We start from the raw sequence: 26,410 nt of genomic DNA, 5'->3' as shown, positions 1-26,410 counted from the left end.
ATGTTTCTATTTCTCCTGTTCCTCCCTATTGCAGTCTCTGAGCCTTTCAGTCTATCTCTCTGTCTGTCCCACTCTCTGTATTTGTTCTTCCCATCTCTGTCTCCTTCTGTTTCCCTCATTGTCACCTGTTTCTCTTCTTCTGTCTCTCCTCTTTCTCTTTCTCTTTCTCCCTTCCTCATCTGATTCTCCCACAGCCTTTGTCTCTGTTTCTCGCCAAGCCTCTAAGGAATGCTCAAGGCCTGGTCCCTATAGAGGGGTGGGGGTGGGGGTGGGATAGAATGGTGGGCAGAGGCGACACGGGAAGCCCTCCTGGCTGGAAGGCCCCTTCCAGCTTGCGGGGGGGGGGGGGGGGGGGGGGGGCGGGAGGGGGCGGGTGTCAGCCTAATCGCAATGACAGCTCCCTCTCTGCCCCCTCCCACCCAGGCTGCAGGAGGCCAGAGCTCTACTGAGAAGGCGGCGGCCCCGTGGGCCAGGGGGCCGGGCACTGCTGAGTAAGAGGCCCCCACAGCGCACTCCTGCCGGCCAGGCCCGGGGTAAGAACATCCGCCTTTCCCCTGCCGCTGAGGGGGGAGGGTTCCGGGCCTGATAAAGCCGTCTGGTTCCCACGGCCCAGCCGCTGCCTAGCTGCCCCCCATTGTAGCTCAGTACCCCACCCCAGGACACGGCCCCCTCTAGGGACCCTGGCGTCCGGCCTTGAGAGGTAAGCCCAGGACAGGACCAGACGCTGGCCAGAGGCGCTGACCTGCGGGGGTGGGGCCGGGAAGCCAGGCGTCCGGGCTCCCCGAGGCCAAAGAGGGGGGCGCTGTCCCGGCAGAGAGCGCAGTTGAACTAGCCCAGACAACAAAAGCGATTGTGCGGGTTGGCGCCTGCCCGGTCACTGAATGCCCAAAATTGCCTGGCGGCTAGAGGCCAAAGGCCTCCCCTTGCTTCCCTTGCTCTCCTCTCACTCCAGCTCTCGCCCCTGGGCTAGCACACCCCCTAGTTTTAACCACCCTCAAAAGTACCCCTCCTGCTGTGGCCTTCAGCCCAGATGTGTCCCCTCCTCCCTAAAGTCTTCCAGATGTGGGCCTCTGGCCAGATGTAAGGACCCCCGCCCACAGCCTCAGTTCACCGTTCCCCTTATTCATTCTGACTTCTTTTACCAGGTGTGGGGGTTTCTGGCCAGATGCTAGTGAAGCCCCCCCAGCGTCCTGCGCACCATCCAGACCCCCAGTTCCTTCATGTGCCCAGGTGCAGACCCTCCTCTCCCCCAATTGCACCTGGCTGCCCAGATGCGCCGTGACAGTCCCTATCCATATGAAGCCCCTTTCTCTGTACCTAGGGCAGAGAAGCAGCCCTTAGCCGCCTCCCCAAATGCGGCCCCCACTTCTCCTTCCTCTTTACGGATTCAGGCCTGTCTGGGGGAAATGAGCCCGCCCCCACCTGTTCCCTTCCTCGCCGCTCCCTCGTGGGCCCCATTCACTTGTTGAAGCGAGGAGGGACAGAGGGGGCGCCCCCGCCCCCTGTGAGTCTAGCGCCCAGCCTGCGCGCCTCTGGCTGCACGCCCAGCCCCACGCGCCCCCGCGCGGCCGCCAGGGAGGGAGTGGTGGGGAGGGGGGGGCCTGAGCGGGGGCGCGGCCGTCCTCCCCCGCGGGCGGGCGGGCGCGGCCGGGCCCCTCGGGCGGGCTGGGGCGGCGGCGCGGCCGAGCGCGGCGCTGCAGCCATGGCGGGCGGCGCGCGGCTGCTCTGGGTGTCTCTATTGGTGCTGCTGGCGCTGTTCGGGCCGCAGCCCGGACAGAGCCAGCCGCGAGAGCGCCTCCGCGTGCGCTTTACCCCAGCGGTGTGCAGCCTGCGCTGCGTCCATGGGCCCACCGGCCCTCGCTGTACCCCGATCTGCGCGCCCCGCAACACCACCATCGTGGACAGCGGCGCGCCCGGCGGGGCGGCCCCGGGGGGACCCGGCTTCCGCGCCTGTGAGTGCGGGGTGGTGGTCCCGAGGGAGGGGTTCCCAGGGGGAGGAGAAACCCCTGGGGATGGTGGAAACAGTCCCCCAGGGAGAGGGAGCCCAGATTCCCTGTGCTGGGGGGATCCCTGGTTAATTAAGAAGGGAAGCTTCAAATTCCTGGCTTTTGGGGTTGGGTCCTGATTTTTCAAGCAATAGGGGTTCTCAGGGACCTGTGGCGTCCCACGTGAGGGAATTGGGTCCGACTTTCCAGCCTTCAAGTCAATCTTGGTGATACCAGACTTGAGGGCCTTGGGAACCTGGGGAAAGGGGGCTTGAATGGAGACTATAGTGGGTCCCTAAAGACCAAGGGAGAGTTTCAGGGCTTGCGGGGGGGGGGGGTCCCCAGTTTCTGTGTCTATGAGTGAGAGGGATTAGGAAAATCCAGGATGGGAGTGCCTGTGTGGAGGGAGATTGGGGTGAGGAGAGTTGATTTGGAGAGCTGAGAGGGAACCCGTCCATAGAAGGAGGGTTTCTGCAGGACCCTGAGTTGAAAGGGTCACACATGGGAGAGAACTCCAGATAGGAGGCCTAGGGGATGGGGTGCCCCTGGGGACAGAGGGCACAGAAGGGGGATCGCACCAGGGAGTCACCAAGGGCTCAGGTGAGGTGGGAGAATGGGCCACCTGTTTGCCACAGGGTGTGGGGATGGGCTGATTCTCTGGTCTGGGCCTACCTGCTCCCAACCCAAGAGGCCCTCTGGAGTGGGGAGTGGGGGCCCCTGGCGCCGAAAACTCGCCCAGCCTGGCCCCCAGCCAGTCCAGCCCTGGCGGCGTGAGCTCATCCCGCCTGAGCCCCGCCTGCTGCCACTCCTTCTCTCCTCCCCTTCCTCCCTCCTTCCTTCACTCCCTCCCTGCCCAGCCCCAAAGCACCCGTGCCAAGCGCCGTGCCCAAGCGGGTGCCAAGCCCCTGGAGGCACAAGGAGGGGCATATGAAAGGGGGCTGACCTCGGCAGGACCCCTATGTCCTCAGCTCCTCACTTCTCCAGGGGCGTGGGGGGTGGAGTTGGCCATGCCCATCTAGCAGCCTGTCCTGGCATGGGAGCCCTCAGGGAGCTGGGTGGGGGGCCTGCTTTCAGGCCAAGAGAAGGTGGAGAAATGCTCTGAGGCTGGGAAGTGCCCTTCCCCTCCTCCCCCCTGCCCCCCAGACGTAGTTTGATTATCACAACCCCCAGCAGAGACCTTACCTATCCTAGGCCTGTTACTAAGGATCCCTATTAGAGCAACCTGGAATCCTGGGCTAGCTCCCCTAACTAGTGGGGCTAGAGTGTCTGCCCTCAGATCCTAAGTCCCATCCCCACCCCCATCAATAAACTAGAGAAAAGCCCCTCCAGTGAAGTTTCCTCCCTCCCATTCTTCTGATGTAATCCCCAAATTGTACCTGTCACCAGTAAATTCTGTAGTATTTCCCCTCCGCTACTGTTCCCCACTCTCCAGAGGAGCCCCAGATTACAAACCCTAAACACTGATAACTCCACTTCCTAGCTGAATTCTTTTCCCACAAAAGACTGCCATTTTCTTATATTTCCAATGGAATCCCATCAGAGTCCTAATTGCTATCTTTCCAAGTCCTTCTCTTTCAGCTGACCCCCTCTCCAGGATCTTCTGACCCATCTGTCTTCAGAGAACCCCAGAGTTAGCCTTGATCAGCTGATTAGGACTCCAGGCACCAGCCATTAAACAAAAGACTTGGGCACCCAATCCCTTGGCTGGGAGGGGAAGGGGGATCGCACAGCATCTTAGAGTCTTCCCAGACTACTGAGGCTCTCATGTGCTGGGGACTCCCAGAAATCCCACTTCTTCTAACATTTTTCTCAGCACCCTCAAATTGGCCATCCCCTGAGTACCCTTCTCCAGCGCTCCCTAGAAGGCACTAGAGTCCTCTTTTCTAGGTTATTCTCTCCAAAAGGACTTCATGGATTCCTGTTGAATGGGCGCCTCAGATCCTCTGAGCTAGGCTCGTTCCCTTTCCATTCTAGAAAACTTGAGTCTTTGAACCCTAGAGTATTGCCCTTTAGCCGGTCTCCCGGGAGTCCAGTCTCTTTAACCCTTCAAAACGGAGGAGGCTCTCTTTCTGCTTTCCTCTCTGCAGTGTGTGGCTCAGAATACCACACACGCCTTCCAGGACGGCTCTGGACGCCTGCTCCCTTCCTCCCATCCACACAGCTGTCTCCAGCTGTTCTCGGTCGCCCCTGGGGAGAAAGGGAGGGGGTGTCCTCGAAGCACACGTCCGGCCTTCTTTGGCTCTAACGGCCCCCGGGGCTCCCCAAGGATCGGGAATGCGGAGCCACCGCCCTACCCCCGCCGCGCCCCTCTCTTTGTTTACCCCGCCGCACAGCTGGCAGTGACCCGCCCAGAGGTGGCCAGGGGCCCAGCGAGTGCGCGCAGAGAGAGGAGGCGCGTTCCCGTTGGTGGCTCCGCCCCGGGGTACTAGAGGCGGGAAGGCAGTGCTAGAGTCTGAGCCAAGGGGAGGTGGGCGGAGACAGTGAGGTGGGCGGGGCTAAGACACCCGCCCAGATAGCTGGAAGGCGGGGTGGGAGGGGCTTGAACAAGTAAGCCCGGGCAAATCAGCGTAAGGAAGGAAAGGAGGTGGGCGGAGCTAAAGGCAGCAAGTAGGACAGCTAGATAGGCGGAGTTTACAATCCCGCGGGAAGAAGGTGATGTGGGCGGGGCTGCAAGGGGGGAGTGATGCCAGGGAGTGACTAAAATGCGGTTTTAGTCAATGCAAGGCACTAGCTGGGTCTTAGGGGCTGGAACAGCAAAACTCAGCCTGAAGATGAGGTGGGCAAGGCTAAATGCTTATGGAAAGAGGGCCAAGTATTTGGTGACGGAAGATGATTTGACTTTGGGTGGTGGACACAGATCATGTATCATAGAATGTGTACTTGAAACCTATATGATCTTATTAACCAGTTACCCCAATTACTTAATTTAAATAAATAAATGCTTACTTCGCCCCGGGATAGCGCTATGTGGGCGGGGCCGGTGCAGCCGGGAAGGCAGTGCTAGAGCCTGAGCCAGGGGAGGTGGGCGGAGACAGTGAGGTGGGCGGAGCTAAGACACCCGCCCAGATAGCTGGGAGGCGGGGTGGGAGGGGCTCAGAAAGTGGGGCTGGAGAGGGAGGTGAGATAACATGACAGTGAATGAAGAGCCGCGGGCGTGGCGAGCCAACCCAGCGGCGAATCTATACCACAGAGGTCTGGACAACTGGACCGAGCTACTGCTAGCAGCCAAGGACTGGTGGAAGTGGCACATGACAGCTCAAGGCGTAGCGACTTAGCACTGAGTGGTAGCTTTGAGGGTGTAGTTACAGTGTTAGGGGCTGAGCTAGTTCGGGTAAGCTGGCCCGAGGGATGCCTGCCAGAAGGGTTGCTGACTCTGAGTGTCCTCGCTCTCCCCCGCAGTCCTGTGTCCCTTGATCTGTCATAACGGCGGTGTGTGCATGAAGCCTGACCGCTGTCTCTGCCCCCCGGACTTCGCTGGCAAGTTCTGCCAGTTGCATTCCTCGGGCGCTCAACCCCCGGCGCCGGCCATGCCAGGCCTCACTCGCTCCGTGTACACCATGCCACTAGCCAACCACCGCGACGATGAACACGGTTAGGAGAGTGCGGCCGGGGTCCTCTCCTACCCCTCTGTCCAGCCCCTAGCCATGCCTCTGACCCCACCTTTCCTGCATTCCCCTGAGTACCCTTCCCCAGGGCGCCCTTCCACCCATTCCTCGCCCCACTCCTTAAGAACCCGGTATGCACCCCTTTGCCCGCGATGCCTTCCTCCAGGTGTGGCATCTATGGTGAGCGTCCACGTGGAGCACCCGCAGGAGGCGTCCGTGGTGGTGCACCAGGTGGAGCGCGTGTCCGGCCCTTGGGAGGTGGCGGACGCTGAGGCGGTGGCGCGGGCGGAGGCGGTGGCCCGCGCGGAGGCGGCGGCGCCCTACACGGTGCTGGCACAGAACGCTCCCCGCGAGGACAGCTACTCCGACGCCTCGGGCTTTGGTTACTGCTTTCGGGAGCTGCGCGGAGGCGAAGTGAGAGGAGGCTGGTGGGGACCCCCCCTCCCCGCCCCCCGCGGGCCACCGCGCTGAGGCGCACTCACCAAACACTTCCCCACAGTGCGCGTCCCCGCTGCCCGGGCTCCGGACGCGGGAAGTCTGCTGCGGAGGGGCTGGCGTGGCCTGGGGCGTTCACGACTGTCAGTCGTGCTCGGAGCACTCGGGTAAGCCCCAGGACGCCCCGAGGTGCTCGGAGCTGGGGAGGGGTGAGAACCCCCTCGCACTCCGCCCGGCGACAAAACCTGTCCTCAAAATAGCCAGGCCTGCCTGGCTGGGGGTCCCTTCCAGTCTGGCCTTATCCGTATGTTCTGGGACCGCCTACGCCACCTTGGACATTGGCTACTCTGCTCTCAGCCTGCCTTTGTCCCGTGGCCCCAGCCGTGCCGTCTGACCCCCCCACCCCACCCCATTATCTTCTGTCGGACCGCCAACTGAGCGCCCACCCGAACTCAAACGACACCCTACACCCTTAGTCCCTTCCACCCCACTTTCGTCCCCGCCCACTCCTTTCTCGATCCTCTCGCCCTGGGCACGACGCCCCTCTCCTCTCTCTACAGGGAACTCCAACCGAGTGGGAGCCCCAGGTGGTCCGTGTCCAGCTGGCTTCGAAAGGGTTAACGGGTCCTGCGAAGGTGAGGGGGGGGGGGGCAGTGGTGGGCGGGGCGGGCCCTCAGGGCGGGGCCGGCGGGAGGTGGTCCCTGACACCACTAGGACCGCTGCGTCCCTCCCCGCAGATGTGGACGAGTGCGCGACTGGCGGGCGCTGCCAGCACGGGGAGTGTGCCAACACTCACGGGGGGTACACGTGCGTGTGCCCGGACGGCTTCCTGCTGGACTCCTCCCGCAGCAGCTGCATCTGTGAGCCACCGAGCGGGCCCGAGGCTGGGTCCCACGTCCCGCTGTGCCCTCAGGCCTATCCCAGCACATCCCTGGACCCTTAATTTCCTTAAACACCCCCAGACCCTCCAAGACTCCCAGGTCTCTCATTAGATCCGCCTCGGACTTTCTGGACCTTCTTCAGCCATTTCTAAGAACCCCTTTTGTCTCCAGATCCCCAGCCTTCCTTCAGCTCCTCCCGGCCCCCAAATCCTCCACCTTCCCTCACCAGAACTTCTTCAGATCCCGAGATCCGTCTCGGATTGTCTCATTCACCCCTCAGGCCCTCTCAGACCTCTCCTGAAAGTCCCTCGAATCCACCAAACCCTCCCTGGATACCCCTCCTCGCGGATCCCCTGCCCTCCCAAACCCTCTCTGAAGTGTTCCTCCCCCTCCCCCAGCCCAACACGTGATCTCAGAGGCCAAGGGGCCCTGCTTCCGCGTGCTCCGCGACGGCGGCTGCTCGCTGCCCATTCTGCGCAACATCACCAAACAGATCTGCTGCTGTAGCCGTGTGGGCAAAGCCTGGGGTCGGGGCTGCCAGCTCTGCCCACCTTTCGGCTCAGGTGAGCGCCTTCTGCCCCGCCTACCCCCCCCCCCCCCCCCCCCCACACACACACTCTAGGCCCCGCCTCAGACCCCGCCCCCAGGCTTTGAGGCTCACAGCCCTCAAACCTGGCTGATGCCTAGTCTTGGCCACTTCCCCAGCCTCGGAGACCGGCTACCCTGAGACTGAACTCTGCCCCAGGCCACAACCATCCTTGGCCGCATCTACTCCTGAGACACACTACCTTCTTCTGAGCCTCACCCCCATTTTTGGCCCCTCCTAGCTCCTGAGATACTCCACCTGTCCCTCCTGTCCCCATGCTTTAGCCGAGTCCCCAGGTCCTGAGACACTGCCTGCAACATAGGCTCTTCCTTGGGCCCCGCCCCACACAGGGCCCTCCCCGAGTCACCTCCCTGTAAATGTAGCTTCTGCTTAAAACCAGACCCCACAAGGGACCTGACTGTTTCCTGGCCTTCATCCTAGTCCTCTGTAGACCCCAAACCAGACCCCACCACCATCCCAAATAGGGAAAACCATCCTTGGTCCTACACTTGGCCTCTGAGATGTCCCAGCCTTTGGCCAGGGTACCACCCATCCCAGCATCTAATCCAAACCCCTGATACACTCCCAGGCCAACCCCTCATCCCCAACCAAGGCCTCCCCCCACCAACCCCCGCTTTCATGCCCTCTTTTTGTCCCTCTCCCTTCCTTTCCTGTTCCCAGAGGGTTTTCGGGAGATCTGTCCTGCTGGCCCTGGCTACCACTACTCGGCCTCTGACCTCCGCTACAACACCAGACCCCTGAGCCAGGAGCCACCCCGAGTTTCCCTCAGCCAACCCCGTGCCCCACCCTCCACCCCTCGGTCACCCACAGGTAAGCTGGCTCCTGGGGGAGGGTGTGTTGTCTCTAGGGGTTGCCCCGGCCCCATAGGGAAAGGAAATGGGGCACCGAAATCCAGGTCTGCACTCAATGACAGCCTCTCCTTACCAGGCCTTCTGCCCACCCATCGCCCAGAGCCCCGGCCTGAGCCTCGGCCCGGGCCTGAGCTTCCTCCACCCAGCATCCCGGCCTGGACTGGTCCTGAGGCTCCTGAACCAGGTTTGGTAGAGGGAATCCAGGGCATTGATGGGGTATTACAGATGGGGGTCTTAGAAGGAGGTTTCAAGGATAGGACAAGCGGGGGTAAAAGAGATAAAGGTATGGAGGGTTGGGTGGTGGTTATGTCGAGAGCTGGAGTCGGACAGCCTGGCTTAAAGTTCTTTGTTAATTGGGCAAATCAGTTTCCTCATTTGTAAAATAGGAATCACTGTGAGCATTCAATGACTGTGGCACAGAGTAAGTGCTCAGTTAATGTTAGGCAAATCAGTATTTTCATGTGGGCACTAAGAACGCACCTGAGGCAGATAATTGAAGAGCAAAATATTTAAAAATGGAGACTTTAGGGTGGTATTATGGGGAAATTTAGGGAGGGGATCTGATGAGAACCTCCCACCATAAAAGAAATGATCACAGGTGAAGACACAGGGCTTGGGGAGGGACATCCCTGAAGGTGTTTTAGGTAGAGGATCTGAGAGGATTGTTCTGGGACAAGTGGGACGGAGGTATAAGAGATGGGGGAACCTGGCTGACTGGATCCCCAGGTCCCTCCGCGGGCATGTGTCAGCGAAATCCCCAGGTCTGCGGCCCGGGACGCTGCATCCCCCGACCCAGGGGCTACACGTGCACGTGTGATTCCGGCTTCCGGCTCAGCCCGCAGGGCACACACTGCATTGGTGAGCTGGACAGAGTTGGTGGGCGGAGGCGGGCGGGGGACTGTGCCGGGCCACCCCCTGACCAGCCCGCTCCGTGCTCTCAGATGTGGACGAATGCCGTCGCATGCCCCCGCCCTGTGCTCCCGGGCGCTGCGAAAACACGCCAGGCAGCTTCCGTTGTGTGTGCGGCCCCGGCTTCCGAGCTGGCCCGCGGGCTACTGAGTGTCTGGGTGAGAAATCCGCTCCAGCCGACTCCAGGCTTCACCTCCGCAGGGATCTCGGGCCTGCTGTCCCTCCAGAGCCGTCCCCGCCCTCTCACGCTCCCCCAGCCCCTTCGGCCCTACTCCGTCTCCCCAGCCCCGGGCCCGCCCCTCCCCCAGACTAGCTCTCGTTCACCCTTAGGCCCCTCCACTGCCTCCTCCAGGCCCAGCAGGTCCTCCCGGCCCCGGGCCGGTCCCTATTCTGCTACTGCTCAACCTTCTCTGGCGACCAGGTCCAGGCTTCGCCCTCCCTCGCCCCCCCTCCCCCACTCACATCCCAGATTCCAGACCCTTGGCCCCTCCCCTTCCATGTGCCAGACTGGCTCCCGCCCACCCCCAGACCCCCTTCTGTCCTGCGACTACCGAAACCTACCTACTGGCCATGACCCCTGATTTCCACCTGCCAAGTCAGTGCCCCCTCCCAAAATCGCCCCTTCCCTCTCTCCTGCCACCCCTTTGCTCGGTCCCCCAAACTTTCCTTCCCTCCCTCGCCCTGCCCAGGCTCTGCTCTCACACATTGCCCCCTGCACGGTTCATCTCTCAGCCCTTCCCCTAGTGGGGTCCCCAGACCTTGTCCTGATCTCGACACTCAGGCCCCGCCCTCGCCTTCAATCTACCGACTCTGAACTCCTTACGCCTCTGCCTCCCGCCCATCCTGGCTCGGGTTTAAGCTTGGCTCCACCCCTGCCCTCCCCATTTCCCGCGACTGCGGGGGGGTGGGGGGTGGGGGGGTGGTGTCTGCCCCAGTTTCAGCCTCCCGGTTTGTGCCCCAGACGTGGACGAGTGCCGCCGCGTGCCGCCGCCCTGTGACCGTGGGCGCTGTGAAAACACGCCAGGCAGCTTCCTGTGCGTGTGCCCTGCTGGGTACCAGGCTGCACCCCACGGAGCAGGCTGCCAAGGTGAAGAACTGGAAGGGGCAGAGAGGAAGGGGATGTGAGGGGGCGGAAGGGCAGAGCGGCAGTGATGAGGAAGGAAGACACATAGCAATGGAGCTGACTGATGGGAGACAGAAGCCAGGTTCTGAGAACCAGACGTGCAGCCTGTGGCTGTAGAGACAGTGACACAGGGACAGAGAGGCCAAGTGGTGGGAAACAACGACTGAGTCATGGAGGTTGGATGCGTCAGTTATGGGGGACAGAGCAGAGGGAGGCCCACGCTGGTGGGGACTAGAAAGACGGTTCTAGGTGACAGACAGGCAGCTTAGAATAGGGATGGAAAAGATACGTGGAGGATGAAGAGTTAGAATGATGAGAGGGTGGCTGAAGGATGGAGTCAAGGAGAAAGAGTGATGGAGGATGGCGCGGTGTGGTGGAGGGTGGAACATCAAAGCAGTGGCAGTCAGGGAGGCAGAGGGTAGCATGGGGGGCATAACGGAGGTATGACACCGGTCCTTGCCCTCTCAGATGTGGACGAATGCATCCAGAGTCCTGGCCTCTGTGGCCGAGGTGCCTGTGAGAACCTGCCTGGCTCTTTCCGCTGTGTTTGCCCGGCTGGCTTCCGGGGCTCAGCGTGTGAAGAGGATGTGGATGAGTGTGCCCAGGAGCCTCCACCCTGTGGGCCAGGCCGCTGTGACAACACCGCGGGCTCCTATCACTGCGCCTGCCCTGCTGGCTTCAGATCCCGAGGGCCAGGGGCCCCCTGCCAAGGTGAGGGTGCCGAGTCCAAGTGCACTCCACCCCCATTTGCTGGGGGACTGGAGAGAGACATGATTGGGGGCGAGCACAGAGAGACAGGGTTATGGAGCTCAGTGGTGGAAGACAGACACAGAAGGGTGGGGGAGACTGAGAGGATGAGAGGGTCTGATTACAGAGTCTCCTCTTCTTTCTCCAAATAGGAAGCTGTTGTCCATTTTACATCCCTTTTTGTTTTTATTTTTTGTGGCGGGGGGGGGGGGTGGTGGTAATTTTTCTTTTTTTTAATATACTTTTTTTTTTGTAGTTTCAGAGAGGAAGGGAGAGGGAGAGGTAGACACATCAATGATGAGAATCATTGATCCGGTTGCCTCCCACAAGCTGAGTCTGCAACCTAGGCATGTGCCCTGACCAGGAATCAAACCAAGACCTCCTGGTTCATAGGTCGACGCTCAGCCACTGAGCCACACCGGCTGGGCTTTCCCTCCCTCTTCAGACGATACTCTTTTGCTTGTGGGACTCCTGAGGAGGGGACAGCTCTGAGGCAGGAGGGCCACATGCAGAGGTGGTGTCCAGGCCTTGCCCTGGCAGCTGTGGAGGGACCATTAAACAAGGGAGGAGGGAACAGCCTGGGCAAAGTCCAGGAGGCTGTCTCCAGACTGCAACGCTGAGGCTGAGGTGGGTGATGGCAATGGAAATGGGTCCAGGCTCCTTCCTCAGCCCCACTGGTCCCCTCTGCCCCAGATGTGGATGAATGTGCCCGTAGCCCCCAGCCCTGTGCTTATGGACGATGTGAGAACACAGAAGGCAGCTTCCAGTGCGTCTGCCCAACAGGCTTTCAACCCAGCCCTGCTGGCTCTGAGTGCGAGGGTGAGGCCCCGGAGAGAGGGAGGGAGGCCTGGGTGAGGGGGAGGGGGGGCGGTGAGGGGGCTGTGAGAGCACTCCTTCAAGGCCATACTCTCCCCTGTCCTTCAGATGTTGATGAGTGTGAGAACCACCTGGCGTGTCCTGGGCAGGAATGTGTGAACTCACCTGGCTCCTTCCAGTGCAGGGCTTGTCCTGCCGGCTACCACCTGCACCGTGGCCGATGTACTGGTAAGATCAGGTTATGACCTTGGACATGCAGTGTAACTTCTGACCTAGATGGTGACCCCTGTCCTGGACTGCAACCCAGACCTGGTCCATAACCTCCTGACCTGGACCTCAGTTTCCTTACCCGAACCACACGTCCCAGAGCCCGACTGTGACTTTTAACATAGACTATGGGCCCTGACTCAGACTGCAGTTCCTGACCTGGACTACAACCTTTGACCCTGAATGTGACTTCTTACTCTATGACTCGTAGACCTTAAACTTGACATTTGACCCTAACCATGATCCTTGCTAATAACCCCTTACCACAACTCTATAGCAAATGTGACCCTCCTGACGCTGCCTGTCCTTATGGTCACAAGTTCTGTATGTGACTTGTGACCCCTGAACTTGACTTTGACATTTGACCTAACCATAACTCCTGACCATAACCCTGCTACAACCCCTGATTCTGTGTAACCCTTGATACTCTCTCTTTCACTGCCCCTGTCTCTTCTCAGAGTCCCTTCCCTGGGGCCTGACTGGGTTCACATCCCCAGCCCCAACCCCTGACTAGAGGCAGAACTCTGGACCCTGACTGTAACACCTGACCCTAACTGGTCTCAGACCCTCCAATTCACTGGCCCTGACCCCTGACTCATCAGATGTCATCCAGTGATCCTGGTTTACAATACCCGACCCCTTACCCTAATTAATTTATGACCCTTGTACCAGTGCAGAGTCCCTTCACCTGACCCCAGAATCCTGGCACAGGGAGTTCCAAAAACCCAAACCCGCAGAACCCCCAATCATGGTCCCCAGAATCAGAGAACCCGGGTCTCCCCAGCCCACCTCTGCCATGGAGCCTTCCCATATCCAAACCAAGACACTGCCCACCACCTCTTGTAGACCCCTTGCCCCAACGGAATCCGTCCGGTGTGTCTCTAGACTAGACCCCTTCTTTCTTTTTAAAAAATCTTTATTGTTGAAAGTATTACATGGGTCCCCCTTTATTCTGGACCCTTCTGGAACCCCCATTCCCACAGATGTGGACGAATGCAGTTCGGGCTCCTCCTGCGGCCCCCATGGCCACTGCACTAACACCGAAGGCTCCTTCCACTGCAGCTGCGCGCCTGGCTACCGGGCGCCGCCTGGCCGGCCTGGGCCCTGCGCAGGTGGGCAGGATGGGGCCAGGGCCGGAGAGCCTGGGATGGGCATGGGTTCCTGGGCGAGGCCTGTTGGAGAGTTGGAAGCTGGATAGAGGAGCAGTGGATGGAGCCTAAGAGCCCACCCAACAGAGCATGCGGCTTGGGGGCGAGGTGGCCGCCTTGTGGGCGGGGCTTGGGTCTCAGGGGCGGGTCCGGTGACCCCCAGCTCGGTCTCGCACACCCTAGACGTGAACGAGTGCCTGGAGGGCGACTTTTGCTTCCCCCACGGCGAATGCCTCAACACCGACGGCTCCTATGCCTGTACCTGTGCCCCCGGCTACCGGCCCGGACCCCGCGGAGCCTCTTGCCTCGGTCTGTACCCACGCTGCGCCCAGACCCGGAAAGGGTGGTCTTATACCAGGAAAAGGCAGGACAAGGAATGGGGAGTCTGAATTCTGGATGGAGTCTGGACGCATTTTGGGGGCGGAGCCTGTGGGGCCCGGGGCTGAGGTGGGAGGGGAGGGGTTGGGAGAGGACAGGGGAGAGCAGAGTCTGGGCAGCTGGGCAGTGGTTGGAAAGGAATGGGCCTAACCCCGTCGGAGGGGTGGGGCTTGGGAAGGGAGGAGCCCAAGACTGGCGGGAGCGGGAGCGGGCTGTGGAGGGGCATGGCCCGGGAGAGGGAGCGGAGGAGGAGGTGGGTCGGGTTTTGGATTCTGTCCCGCAGACGTGGACGAATGCAGCGAGGAGGACCTCTGCCAGAGCGGCATCTGTACCAACACCGACGGCTCCTTCGAGTGCGTCTGTCCTCCGGGGCACCGCGCCAGCCCCGACCTCGCCTCCTGCCTCGGTGAGAGGCCTGCGCGGCCCGTCCCCCTCTCTCCCTCTGCCTCCGGTCTCCCTCCTCTGTCCTCTTCTCTTGCCCTCTTCTCCGCGTCCCCGCGTCCCCGCCCTGACTGCCATCTCTCCTCGATCCCCCCCCCCCCCCCCCCCCGTATTTCCTCCTTTGCCTCCCTGCCTCCCCGCTTCCCCGTCTGATCGCCCTGCCTCACCTCCCAGACGTGGATGAATGTCGAGAGCGGGGCCCGGCCCTCTGCGGCTCCCAGCGTTGTGAGAATTCCCCCGGCTCCTACCGCTGCGTCCGGGACTGCGACCCTGGCTACAACGCGGGCCCTGAGGGCACCTGTGACGGTGAGACTCCTGCCCTCGCCCTGAAGTTACTGGAGTTGGGGACCGCCTGCCTCACAGATTGTGGGGAGGGAAAGGGCCCCAACCAATGCACTTAATTCTCTCCCCATTTCTGCTGGAAATTAATTTCTTTCTCCCTTTCTTTCTTTCTTTCTTTCTTTCTTTCTTTCTTTCTTTCTTTCTTTCTCTCGTCTCTCTTTATTGATTTCAGAGAAGAAAGTAGAGAAAGAGAAAGACAGAGATAGACACATCAATGAAGAGAGAGAATCATTGATTGGCTGCCTTCTGCATGCCCCCCACTGCAACCGGAGCATGTGCCCTGACTAGGAACCCAGCTGTGACCTCCCAGTTCATAGGTCCATGCTCAATCACTGAGCCACACCAGCTGGGCTATTTTTTTCTTTAAACATTTTTAATTTGTCAATTACAGTTGATATTCAATATTATTTTAATTAAAAAATCCTAGTGCCACCTGGCCGGCGTGGCTCAGTGGTTGACTTGTGAACCAGGAGGTCACAGTTCGATTACTCCAAGTCAGGGCACATGCCTGGGTTGTGGGCTCCATCCCCAGTGTGGGGTGTGCAGGAGGCAGCCAATCAATGATTCTCTCTCATCACTGATGTTTCTCTCTCTCTCTCTCTGAAGTCAATAAAAAAATATATTTAAAATATTTTAAAAAAATCTTAGTGTCTTGTATTTTCTTGTGGAGGGAGGTGGGAGTTTGGGTGAAGTCACTACTATCAGGACCCAGGCCAAGCCTTGCTTCCAGAAGCAGCCCGTGCCCCCTCTGCCGGTTGAGTTATCCCAGCAAGTCATCTCCTAACCCAAGAACAGTTAGCCTCTCCCCCTTTCTCATTGGATTAAAACTCCCTGTTTTTCCCTCTTCAGGCTCCCTCTCTTTGGACCTGCCCTCTCCCCACCCGCCACCACTCACTCTGCTTCCAGCTGTCCCTCCAAAGAGGTGCAACCCTGGTTGTTCTGGGCCCCATCCTTTCCCAATGCCAAATTCCCCAGATTTCTCCAAGCACTGACCCTGCCCACTTAAAATCCACCCCTTAAAGTGTTGTTTGTCTCTCCAGATATGGTCCTTTGTCTTTCCTCAGACTTCTCCAGGCCTTGGGAACTACAGGTCTATACCTTCCAGTCTCTGTTCCACCTTCACACTACCCCTTTCCTACTCTTCTCATTTTCTATGCCTTCCTACCCCTCCATGCCCCCACCTCACCCCTCACCTTCCAGTCCCCCTGCCCCATTCTCCCAGCAGGCTCTGGCAGGGTACTGGTGGAGACAGGAGGCTAGGACTAATCTAAGTCATTGTTTTGGATGGAGTGTGGATCAGCATTTTGTGGAACAGATGAAATGACTGTGGGATGCCTTTGGCTCTCTGGTTGCCACAGCTCTGGCTCATAGAAACCTAGTTTCAGGGGCTCTCATTCACTAATTCTACAAGAATATACTGAGCACCTGCTGTGTGCCAGACACTGGGGGGCAACAGGCTGTAAGTCAAACAAAATTCCTGCCTTAATGGAGCTGCTACGTGGGGGGGGGGGGGGGGGGGGATAGACAATAAGTATGTAAATTATTTAAAAACTCACTCAGTAAACAATTTGGGGCACCTACTGTATGTTAGGTACTGTTCTATGCCCTGGGAATACAGTGGGGAACAAGACAGACACAAGTCCATGCTGTTGTGGGGTTTGCATTCTAGGGGGGTGGTTATAATACAGTGTCAAGTTTAAGAAGAAAAATGTAGCAGAACAAATGGACAGAGACGACAGGGCAGTGGGGGAGCGAGTGCTAGGAGGCCTTGGCCTAGACACTTGAGTGAAGTGAAGGAGGACGCCATGCAGGTAGCTGAGGGAAAAGTGTTCCTGACAGAGGAACAGCACGTGCAAAAGCCTGAGGTGGAACCATGTTCCAGGCCTTTGGAGTTATTACCACTGTCAATCTTAAGAAGCTCAGACTCCTAGAATATAAGATTCCTAGAAACTTCTCAGTCCTGAGAACTGAAAGTGGCGTCAGGAACCTGTGAATCCAGGCCTATAACTCCCCTCTCCTCCCCTCACCCTGCCCCGCTCTTGCAGATGTGGACGAGTGCCAAGAATACGGCCCGGCAATTTGTGGAGCCCAGCGCTGTGAAAATACCCCCGGCTCCTACCGCTGCACGCCTACCTGTGACCCTGGCTACCAGCCCATGCCTGGGGGCGGATGCCAGGGTGGGTGTGCTTCGGGCATTGGGTGAGCTGTGGAGGAGATAGAAGGTCCAGCAATGGTCTAACTGTCTGCTGGTTGCAGATGTGGATGAATGCCGGAACCGGTCCTTCTGCGGGGCCCATGCCGTTTGCCAGAACCTGCCTGGCTCCTTCCAGTGCCTCTGTGACCAGGGCTACGAGGGGGCACGGGATGGGCGTCACTGCGTGGGTACGGGGCTCTAGGGGGTGGGTGGGACCAGAGGGTGGGGAAGAGGTCGGTCAGGCCCAGCCCCTCTCCATAGATTTGCACTATGTGAACTTTGGGGATATGGAATTTAGACCTTGGGATATTAGATCCATCTTCAGGAAACCCTCTTTATTCAGATTTTATGTGGGGGATGCTTAAAAAAAATCATGCATAAATTATGTAAAATGCACTAATCTTAAATGTACATAAACATTATTTTCCCCAACTTTTTTTTTTTTTGGAGAGAGAGAGAGAGATGTGAGAGAGAAACATCAATAGGTTGTTTCCTGTATGGATCAGGGATCAAACCTGCAACCTAGGTAAGTGCCCTGACCAGGGATAGACCCTGCCACCTTTTGGTGTATAGGATGACGCTCCAACCAACGGAGCCACCGGGCCAGGCTTCCCAACATTTTATGAAGACACTTTCTAAACATACAGCCTGACCTATATTCTGCCATTTTATTACACGTGCTTCCTCAAACCTCTATCCATGAATACAACTAATTGTTTGGATAGATTTAAAATTAAATTACAGGCATCAATACACTTATTTCTAAATTCTTCAGTATGCATATTATTAACCAGAGTTTAATATGTGTGTATAGACATTTTCATTTGTGGTTCAATTTACATACAGTGAAATGCATGAATTTTAAGTATACATTCTCTAAGTTTTGACAGATGCCAACACAACAGGCTGCCTTTCTTTAAAGGGAATTAACCCTGTGAAGTCCTGGGATATATTTGAACTTCAGGCATACCTGCACCCAGGAACTATCACAAGGCTGACTGTCTCCTCTCTCGGCTCTGCTTCCCTCTGTTGCATTTATTTGTAGGCAGACTCTCTCTTCACGATGACAAAGGTGGTCTCAGCACCTCTAGCTAACATCCTCATCTTGACAGCCCTAGCTACAGACAGAGGCTCTTTCTTGATATTTTCAGCCAAAGTCGCAGGACTGGCTTTGATTGGCCCGGCTTAGGCACTGCCTGTCTCTGAACCAGAGGAACACAGCAATCTGGTGGCAGTGCCTGGGACTTGTCCCCACTCCTAGGAGTAGATGTAGCCCCACTCGAAACACATGGACTGGAAGTAGAGGAGCAGAAGTCTCCCAATGGAATTTCGGGGTTTATCACCAGAGGAGAAGTTGATGATGGGGGCTGGGCCATTAACAATACCAGTTATATCTGAAAGCTCAGACTTTTAGACCTTTGGAATCAGAGTTGACCACCACTGACTTCCTCTCCCCTATTGTCTTCTGCTCACAGATGTGAATGAATGTGAAACACTACAGGGCGTGTGCGGAGCTGCCCTGTGCGAGAATGTGGAGGGCTCCTTCCTCTGCGTCTGCCCCACCAGTCCTGAGGAGTTTGACCCCATGACTGGGCGCTGTGTTCCCCCACGGGCTTCTGCTGGTGAGCCTGACCTCAGTGCCTATTTAACTGATGGCTGCTTGCCCCACAGAAAAATGATGTGGTTTAACCCTTCCTGAGGTGGACGGCTGCCACTAGTTAAATGCCTTTGTTTTAAACAACAAAAAACTTCAGAACTTTTGGGTTAATCTGGGTAGTGGGATTCAGAGTCAGGAGAACTGGAGCCTGCCCGGCCGACTTTACCAGCTTCCTTCAGCCAGCAACTGTTCATAGGGCATCCGTCGTGTTCAGTCCCTGTTCTGGGCACTGGGGACACAGCGGTGACCAGAGAAGATCACTCTGTCTTGGAGAGACTCACACAGTGGGGGCAGGCAGAGGCAACACTAGGGGTGACAACCCAGAGGAATCGCTGGGCTGAGGCAATGCAGGCCCGAGGGGACAGCCCGTCTCCAGGAAGGCGACTGGGCTCTGGGCCCCAGAGGAAGGGCCTGTCAGCCTGAGAGGAGAGTTAGGGAGGGCCCCCTGTCGGAGGGATTCTGAACTGAGCATTAGGATGAGTAGTGGGTGAAGTAGGGGAGGGTGACGTTTGGGGCAGAGAGAGCAAGGACAAAGGCAAAGGTCTGGCCAGGCAAGAGAGGGCCTGGCATGTTGGAGGAGCTGAAGTAAGTTCAGGGAGGCAGGATTGACAGAGCCAGAGGAGGAGTGGGGAGAGAGGCTGCAGAAGGAGGCTGGTGCCAGGCCACACTGACTCACCGCGGTCAGGAGGCTAGACATGTCCCGAGGTTACCCCGGCACCGCGGACGGGTTTGGAGCCGAGGGGAGGTACAATCAGATTTTGAAGCCTCATTGGCAGCCATGTGAAGGTGGGTTGGAGGAGGTGACCCTGGGTTCTGGGGGGCAGGGACTGGGCAGAGAGGACAGGACTAGACCAAAGCAGCCCCGCTCTACCCAACCAAAGGAGGGGAAGAGAGGGCAGGTGGGAGAACACGCAAGAGGCCAAGCAGACAAGCGGTGGGGCTTCCTGGGTTTGGGGGTGAAGACTCTGAGGCCAGTTTGCACACCTCCGATGTGAGAGCCCAAGGAGGTATCTTGGAGGTCAGGGAAATCCGCTCTTCTGCTACGAAAACTGCAGGTGCCATATTGTGCCAGACGTCTGGGAGAGTGTGAGGTGGGAAGGCAAGAAGTGGAGAAATGACAGGAGGTGAGAATAGGAGAAACGGACAATGACAGTGGAGTCTAGTTCTGCCACTAATGGCTGGGAGCCCTTTGGGCCTTAGTTTCCCCACTTATATCCTGGGGGCTGGAGGATCAGCCCACACCAGCTAAGCCTCTTGTCTCTCCAGGCACATTCCCAGGCTCACAGCCCCAAGCACCTGCCAGCCCCGGCCTGCCAGACAGACCACCCCCTCCACCCCCTCCCCGCCGGCCCAGCCCACCCAGGCAGGGACCGGTGGGCAGCGGCCGCCGGGAGTGCTACTTTGACACAGCAGCTCCAGATGCCTGTGACAACATCCTGGCTCGGAACGTGACGTGGCAGGAGTGCTGCTGCACCGTGGGGGAGGGCTGGGGCAGCGGCTGCCGCATCCAGCAGTGCCCGGGCACTGAGACAGGTGGGCATGGGCTCCTGGTGGACAAGGGGCTGAGGGTCTGGGTGGTGTGCGTGAGGCTGAGAGGTGGGCACAAACAAGCATGAGGGCTGAAGACTTCGGGGTGAAAGGTGGGCATCGGCCGGAGTGAGCACTGAGGCTGTGGGTGTGAGCAGGGCCGGGCGGGGCTGGAAGCGGGAGTCTGGGCTTAGCCTTGTCTCTGTGTGCAGCTGAGTACCAGTCACTGTGTCCCCATGGCAGGGGCTACCTGGCGCCCAGCGGAGACCCAAGCCACCGGAGAGGTGAGGCCAGGCTTTAAGTCCCACCCACCTTCAGCCCCCAGGCCAGCTCCCTCCCACCCAGCCTGTTTCCTTCATCTCCCTCTCTCACCCTACCTGTTTCTGTCTCCCCCCCCCCCACCCCACCCCCATCTCTCTCTGTCTCCCACTTTCCCTATCTCTACCTCTGGGGCTCTATCTCCATCTCTGTCTCTCTTCCCTGATTTAACCACACCGCCTCCCGCTCCCAATCCAGCCCACCCAATCCCTGGCCTCCACCCATCTCTCTCTTGGGGGGCGGGGGGGGGGGGCGCCTCTGACCATCCTTCCCGCAGATGTGGATGAGTGCCAGCTGTTCCGAGATCAGGTGTGCAAAAACGGTGTGTGCGTGAACACGGCCCCGGGCTACTCCTGCTATTGTAGCAACGGCTACTACTACCTCGCCCAGCGACTGGAGTGTGTCGGTACGAGCCCACCCGCACCATCCCCACCCACACCATCCCCAAAGAACTCCCCCCAGCCCCACCGCCTCGGAACCGGGCCGCCGCCAGTAGAAAGTCTCCCCGGAGTCCAGACTCCATCGCTGCCAATGCCCTGGGGAAGCGGGAAAGGGTGGAGGCTGCTGCTTAGCCACTCTCCCTCCCCCGCCGCCCCAGACAACGACGAGTGCGCGGACGAGGAGCCGGCGTGTGAGGGGGGCCGCTGCGTCAACACCGTGGGCTCTTATCACTGCACGTGCGAGCCCCCGCTGGTGCTGGACGGTTCGCGGCGCCGCTGCGTCTCCAACGAGAGCCAGAGCCTCGGTAACCCGACCTGGAGCCCGCCCCGCCCGCCCAGCTGCCCTGCCCCCTGAGTCCGGGCATCCTTCTTGCCCGTTGCGTGAATGGCAGTGGCCCTGCCTGCTAAGACAGTTGTGAAGAATTTTATTTTTAAGGACAGAGCAGGGCCTGGTCTGAGTGCTAGAGGCGCGTTCCCTGTTATTTCCCTGTGCATCTCTGACTCTGACACTTTCTGGGACTATCATTGTTTCTAGGTCTGTTTCTGGGTCTCTCTCTCTGCCTCTTTGCTGACCCATTTTTCTTAGAATCTCTGACTGTGTGGATGTGTTTGTCTCTATCTCTTTGGGTTCTTTCTTTCTCCTTTTTTACCCACGGACCCAAACTCTGGTCCTACAACATCCTCAAACACTTCATTCAAACAACGCTCAGAGAGGGAAATCACCTTCCTCAAGGTCACACAGCCCCCCAGAGGCCAGACTTGGATAGAGTCCTCTCAGCTTCTAGCTCCCAGTCATGGGAAGCCCTCTGCTCTCGCTGCCTATATGACAGCCTCATGCCAGACCACGCCCTGTTCTCAATTCAGAACTTTGGAACACCTCAAAGGGCTTCTGGGAGTCAGACCACAGCCGATGAGGATTTGGTGATAGGCAGAGGTGGCCGGCTGCTCCAGCAGGAGAGGTGGCCGAGTGTCAGTCCCACCCTGATGCATGCTGTCTCTGCCCTCAGATGACAACCTGGGAGTGTGCTGGCAGGAAGTGGGGGCTGACCTCGTGTGCAGCCGCCCTCGGCTGGACCGCCAGGCCACGTACACAGAGTGCTGCTGCCTCTACGGGGAGGCCTGGGGCATGGATTGTGCCCTCTGCCCTGCCCAGGACTCAGGTACTGCCACCTGCCTTGGCCACACTCAGAGGTCCTGCCCCACAGGCTTCAAATCCAGACCCTTAGAGCTCTTAGTGTTAGCCTACCAGATCTCCCCAAATTCAGCCCCTCGGACCCCTAAACCTTGGTGCCGTAGTCCCCAAGTCATATCCCGGAGACCTCCCAGTCTTATCAGCAGGTCCCGTAGGGCCCTGAGGTCTGGTCTCCCTGACCCTCACTCCTGGTCCCCAGAACAGCCCATGAGACGCCCCTCCCCCACATCCAGGCCTTAGACCTCCAGTACCAGGTGCTCAGGTCCGTCCATCCTGGCCCACAAGCTCTCTGGTCATAACCCACAGGCCTCCAAGTTCCAGTGCCTTGGATACACATATCCAAGCACTGAGACCCCAACACACAGCCCCAGAGGCCCCAGTTCTTGGCTCTTAAAACCCTTGATTCCCCCAATGCTCAGCCCTTGGGAACCCAGCCCAGCCCCAGGCCCAAAGCCCCCATCCTTGATCCTCGGACCTCCAGGTCTGTGGCTTAGATCCTCTCCCAAGCATCCTGGCCCCCAGATCCCCACTAGCAGTTTCTGGGAATTCCCAGTCCTGGTCCCTAAAACACCAGCATCCCATATCTGTAGACCCCTAGCCTGAGTTCCCATGGATCCCCCAAATTCCAGAACATTGGACCATAATTTCTAGCTGCAGTCCTTAGTACTTCTGCCCCAGCACCTTGGAATCCTAGACTCAGGCCTTGGACCCTCAGTCCTGGCTCCAGAACCCCTGACCCCACCCTGCAAGCCAAGTCCCCTCCTCTGAATCCCCTTCCACACCTCAGCCCAAGGCACTCCTCCCTCTCCTCTGGGTTCTTCCCACAGGGGCGGAGGGGGGGCGGGGGGGGGGGCATGCATGGTGGGTGCAAGGCAAGCAAGGAATGACGGTTAGGCTTGTCTCCTGTTTACAGATGACTTTGAGGCCCTGTGCAATGTGCTGCGCCCCCCTGCCTATGGCCCCCCACGGCCAGGTGGCTTTGGACTCCCCTACGAGTATGGTCCAGACCTCGGTCCACCTTACCAGGGCCTTCCATATGGGCCTGAGCTGTACCCACCACCTGTGCTACCCTATGACCCCTACCCACCACCACCTGGGCCCTTCGCCCGCCGGGAGGCCCCCTATGGGATGCCACCCTTCGACATACCGGACTTTGAGGATGATGGTGGTCCCTATGGTGGATCTGAGCCTCCTGCTCCACCTGGACCCGGCACCCGCTGGCGCTATCGGTCCCGAGACACCCGTGGCTCCTTCCCAGAGCCCGAGGAGCCACGTGAAGGCGTGGGCTACACTGGTGAGCACTGCAGGCCCATGGGACGCAGAGGACTGAACTGTGCAGATATGGAGTCAGGGAGGAGGGAAGGAGAGAGATGCAGAAATGAAGAAGCCAGGGGGAGAGACAGGCACAGAGAGATATGAAAAGACAGATGCAGTCGGAGAAAACAGAGATAGACCTGTAAACCCACCAAGAAAGGTGAGGACAGAGGGAAAGCTAGTGAACACAGCCAGATACACTTCCTGGCCCCACAGCGCCCCCTGGAGAAGGATGGATGGTTCAGGAAGGAACATAGAGAGCAGCCAGGGGCGATGAGGGAGAGAAGGCACAGCCCCTGAATGAGGGAGTCCTCGCACTGTCCTCCGCAGGCGCCCTGGCTGGGCCCTCCGAGGGGCTGGAGGCGGAGGAGTGTGGGATCCTGGACGGCTGTGCCCACGGCCGCTGCGTGCGGGTCCCCGAGGGCTTCACCTGCGACTGCTTCGATGGCTACCGCCTGGACATGACCCGCATGGCCTGCGTTGGTGAGGGGCTGGCCACGGCCGTGCCTGGGGATCGGGTGGAAGCCCTGACGACAGGTGGGAGCTTGGTGCCGGCGAGGGGAGGGACCAGCCCAGAAGGCGCAGCCTGACTTGCAGGAAAGCAGAGCTTGGCCTCCCTGCCGGGCTGGGCCGGAAGCCGGTAGGAGGGTGGAATCCTGCAGGTGTGATTCTAAGGACTCCTCGTGCTGCCTTGGGTTAGTTTTCATTATCTCTTTGGGGAGCTTCAGGCTTCCCATCTGCCAAGTGGGAGTGGGAACCATGTTTGCCCAATTGAGAGAGTAGTAGCTCAGGACTCAGGGGGAGTGGAGAGACCTCCGGCTTGCTGTGTGACCTGCCCTTGCTAAGTTTTTCTCATCTCAAGTGGCCGTAGTCATAGAACTTCAAGTAATTGTGAGCATCATTAATACTGATTTACAACGACACCGAGGCTGGTGCGTAAACTGAGGCTCAGAAAAGAGAATTGAGTTCCCCAAGGTCCCACAGCGGAGAAACAGCGGGCCCGGGCGGAGAGCCACTGAGCAGCCTGCAGGGACGGGGGGGGGGGGTGGGGGGTGGGGGGGTGGTAGGGGATGGGGCGGGGGGCTTATGTAAAAGGGAGTCACAGGCCTTCACAGGGGCCGGGAGGAGGCAGTTACCGCAGGTAGCGTGCTTAACGCAGGCCTGGTTTGGAGGAGGCAGTGACCGTGGTTGATATCAGTATTACTTTCCTAACAAAAACCTAGTGACGTGGGGCTACCGTACCCATCCTACAGCGCAGAGCTGAGGCACAGGAAGTCCCGCCACCTGTGCAGGCTACACAGCCACAGGCGGCGTGGCCAGGCTGGCGCTCGGCCAGGAGGCTCTGCGCGCACCCTCGCCCCGGAGCTCCCAGTCCCCGCCCGAGTAGCAGCGCCCCTTGTGCCCCTTCCCCAGACGTGAACGAGTGTGACGAGGCGGAGGCGGCGGCTTCATTCTGCGTCAACGCGCGCTGCATCAACACCGACGGCTCCTTCCGCTGCGTCTGCCGCCCGGGATTCGCACCCACGCACCAGCCGCACCACTGCGCGCCCGCCCGCCCCCGGGCCTGAGCCCGCAGCGCCGTCCCCGCGCCTGCCCGCTGGTGCGCGTGCGCTCACGGAAGCCGGACAGAGGGACGACTTACGGACGGATGGAAGTGGGGACGCCTCTTGCACCCCCAGCCCCTCTACCGACGCCGCCCCACGGCCCCCCTCATATTTCCGCTCCTTTTATAAACGTTTTCAGTTTTAAACACCTACTTCGTACCTGCTGCCTCTGTCTGCCCACGATTCTCAGTCTGGCCCCAGAGTTTGTTCTTTGAGCCGCTGGGTTACACCCCTGCCCATCCCGGCTCCTTGGCTCTTCATTCCCGCGCCCCCGTCGCGTATTCTACCTGTCTCTCTCCTCCGTCTGTCTCTCTCTTTGTTCTATCTTCTCTGTCTCCTTTCTGCTACATTTTCTCTGCCTGATTCTTTTAGTCTCTTTTTGTCTTTCTCTCCCCCCCCTCCCCCCCCCCCCCGGTCTGTTTCATTCTCTCTAATCTCGGTTTAGATCTTGCCTCTGGATTTTTAACTACAGAACCGACTCCCCCAATAAATACCGCAGGAGCTGTCTCTTCCCCCTCCCGGGAAGGAATGGGATGGAGTAGCCAGCCAGAGGGCTCCCCAGATCCCCACGCTCCCCAGAGAAGTAAAAGGCTACTCTGGGACTAGGGGGACGTGGGGGCAGGGCTGCCTGGAGGGGTAAACCCAGGCCCGGGCGCCAGCGTTGGCTGTGAAAAGCAGCAAGTGGCAGTCCTGGGGAGGCTGGAATGAGCTGCGCGTGAGGATCGAGTACCCAGCAGGGAGTCCCCAGTGCCGCCGCCTACTTCCTGGCCATGTCGAGAGTCCAAAATACACCCCCCAAAAAAGAACATAAAACAGCCTGTTGGGCATTATCTCAGGGGACAGAGGACGGTCAGGAGTGGGGGCTCCTTGGCACTGAACTGCGTCTTCTCCACCCACCTGTTACTGTCAGGGTCTCAAGCGCAAATGCTCATGGGACCAGGTGAATGAGGTAGAGCGTGCAAGATAAGGCAGGTGCAGGATAAAGGGGAGGGTCCACGACCTGCTTAAGGGAGCGAAACAGAGAGGGAAGTCTCCTGATTCAAAATAATCTTTTTTATAACCACCTTGTGGGCCATATCTGGCCCATGAGCCATCAGTTTTAATCTCCCAGGTACAGCTCAAGTTGTGTGATGGCGGACAGGGACTCCTTGCCCAGACCCCTGTGCACCTCCAGCGCTTCAGGAGGAGTGGCGCTCCCACGGGGCCACCTGGAGGATGCTAGCATAGGGCCTAGTCTACAGGCTGTTGGTGGTTAAAGGAATCGTCCCCTGTGGCCAGTGCTTAGCACTGCACTTGGCACATAGCAAGGGCTCAGTGACTGTTAGCACAGACCCCGGCCTCCAGGGAAATGGTGAGCCCTGGGAGGTGGGGGGCAGATAGAAAGGGCAGATGGCTAGGTCCTGTTCTTTTCCTGATCCTCCTGGCTGGGGAGGAGCCAGACTCTATCCCCTTCAATGCAGTGGTTCTCAACCTGTGGGTCGAGACCCCTTTGAGGGTCAAATGACCCTTTCCCAGGGGTCGCCTAAGACCATCGGAAAACACATATATAATTACATATTGTTTTTGTGATTACTCACTATGCTTTATGTTAAATTTATAACAATGAAATTGGGGGTCACCACAACATGA

The 26,410-nt window shown here is 58.8% G+C and overlaps 1 protein-coding gene across 3 annotated transcripts; it reads left to right on the top strand.

Annotated features, from left to right (window-relative positions):
* The first annotated feature begins 1,663 nt into the window (after positions 1-1,663).
* On the top strand, positions 1,664-24,930 carry LTBP4 (latent transforming growth factor beta binding protein 4). 3 transcript variants are annotated; one of them, XM_036346247.1, is made up of 30 exons: positions 1,665-1,952; positions 5,385-5,576; positions 5,757-6,004; positions 6,090-6,192; positions 6,586-6,660; positions 6,763-6,885; positions 7,305-7,469; positions 8,174-8,323; positions 8,441-8,548; positions 9,091-9,222; positions 9,306-9,431; positions 10,235-10,360; positions 10,865-11,107; positions 11,837-11,962; positions 12,068-12,187; positions 13,210-13,338; positions 13,558-13,683; positions 14,036-14,158; positions 14,368-14,499; positions 16,581-16,712; positions 16,792-16,917; positions 18,205-18,351; positions 19,653-19,919; positions 20,126-20,197; positions 20,509-20,637; positions 20,830-20,976; positions 21,679-21,831; positions 22,777-23,157; positions 23,508-23,660; positions 24,591-24,930. In XM_036346247.1, exons 1-30 carry the CDS (start codon positions 1,703-1,705, stop codon positions 24,743-24,745), a joined length of 4,659 nt encoding a protein of 1,552 aa, XP_036202140.1. In that variant the 5' UTR covers positions 1,665-1,702; the 3' UTR covers positions 24,746-24,930. The 3 variants fall into 3 exon arrangements, with proteins under 3 accessions (XP_036202141.1, XP_036202139.1, XP_036202140.1); XM_036346248.1 differs by lacking the exon at positions 16,792-16,917 and having other exon boundaries at positions 1,664-1,952; XM_036346246.1 differs by having other exon boundaries at positions 1,664-1,952; positions 8,174-8,548.
* The last annotated feature ends 1,480 nt before the right edge of the window (positions 24,931-26,410 follow it).

Source organism: Myotis myotis, unplaced genomic scaffold (genome assembly GCF_014108235.1).
Source record: "Myotis myotis isolate mMyoMyo1 unplaced genomic scaffold, mMyoMyo1.p scaffold_m19_p_19, whole genome shotgun sequence".
Lineage (NCBI taxonomy): Eukaryota > Metazoa > Chordata > Mammalia > Chiroptera > Vespertilionidae > Myotis > Myotis myotis.
The sequence above is the reverse complement of the archived record's forward strand: the minus strand, read 5'-3'. Positions and strand labels throughout refer to the sequence as shown.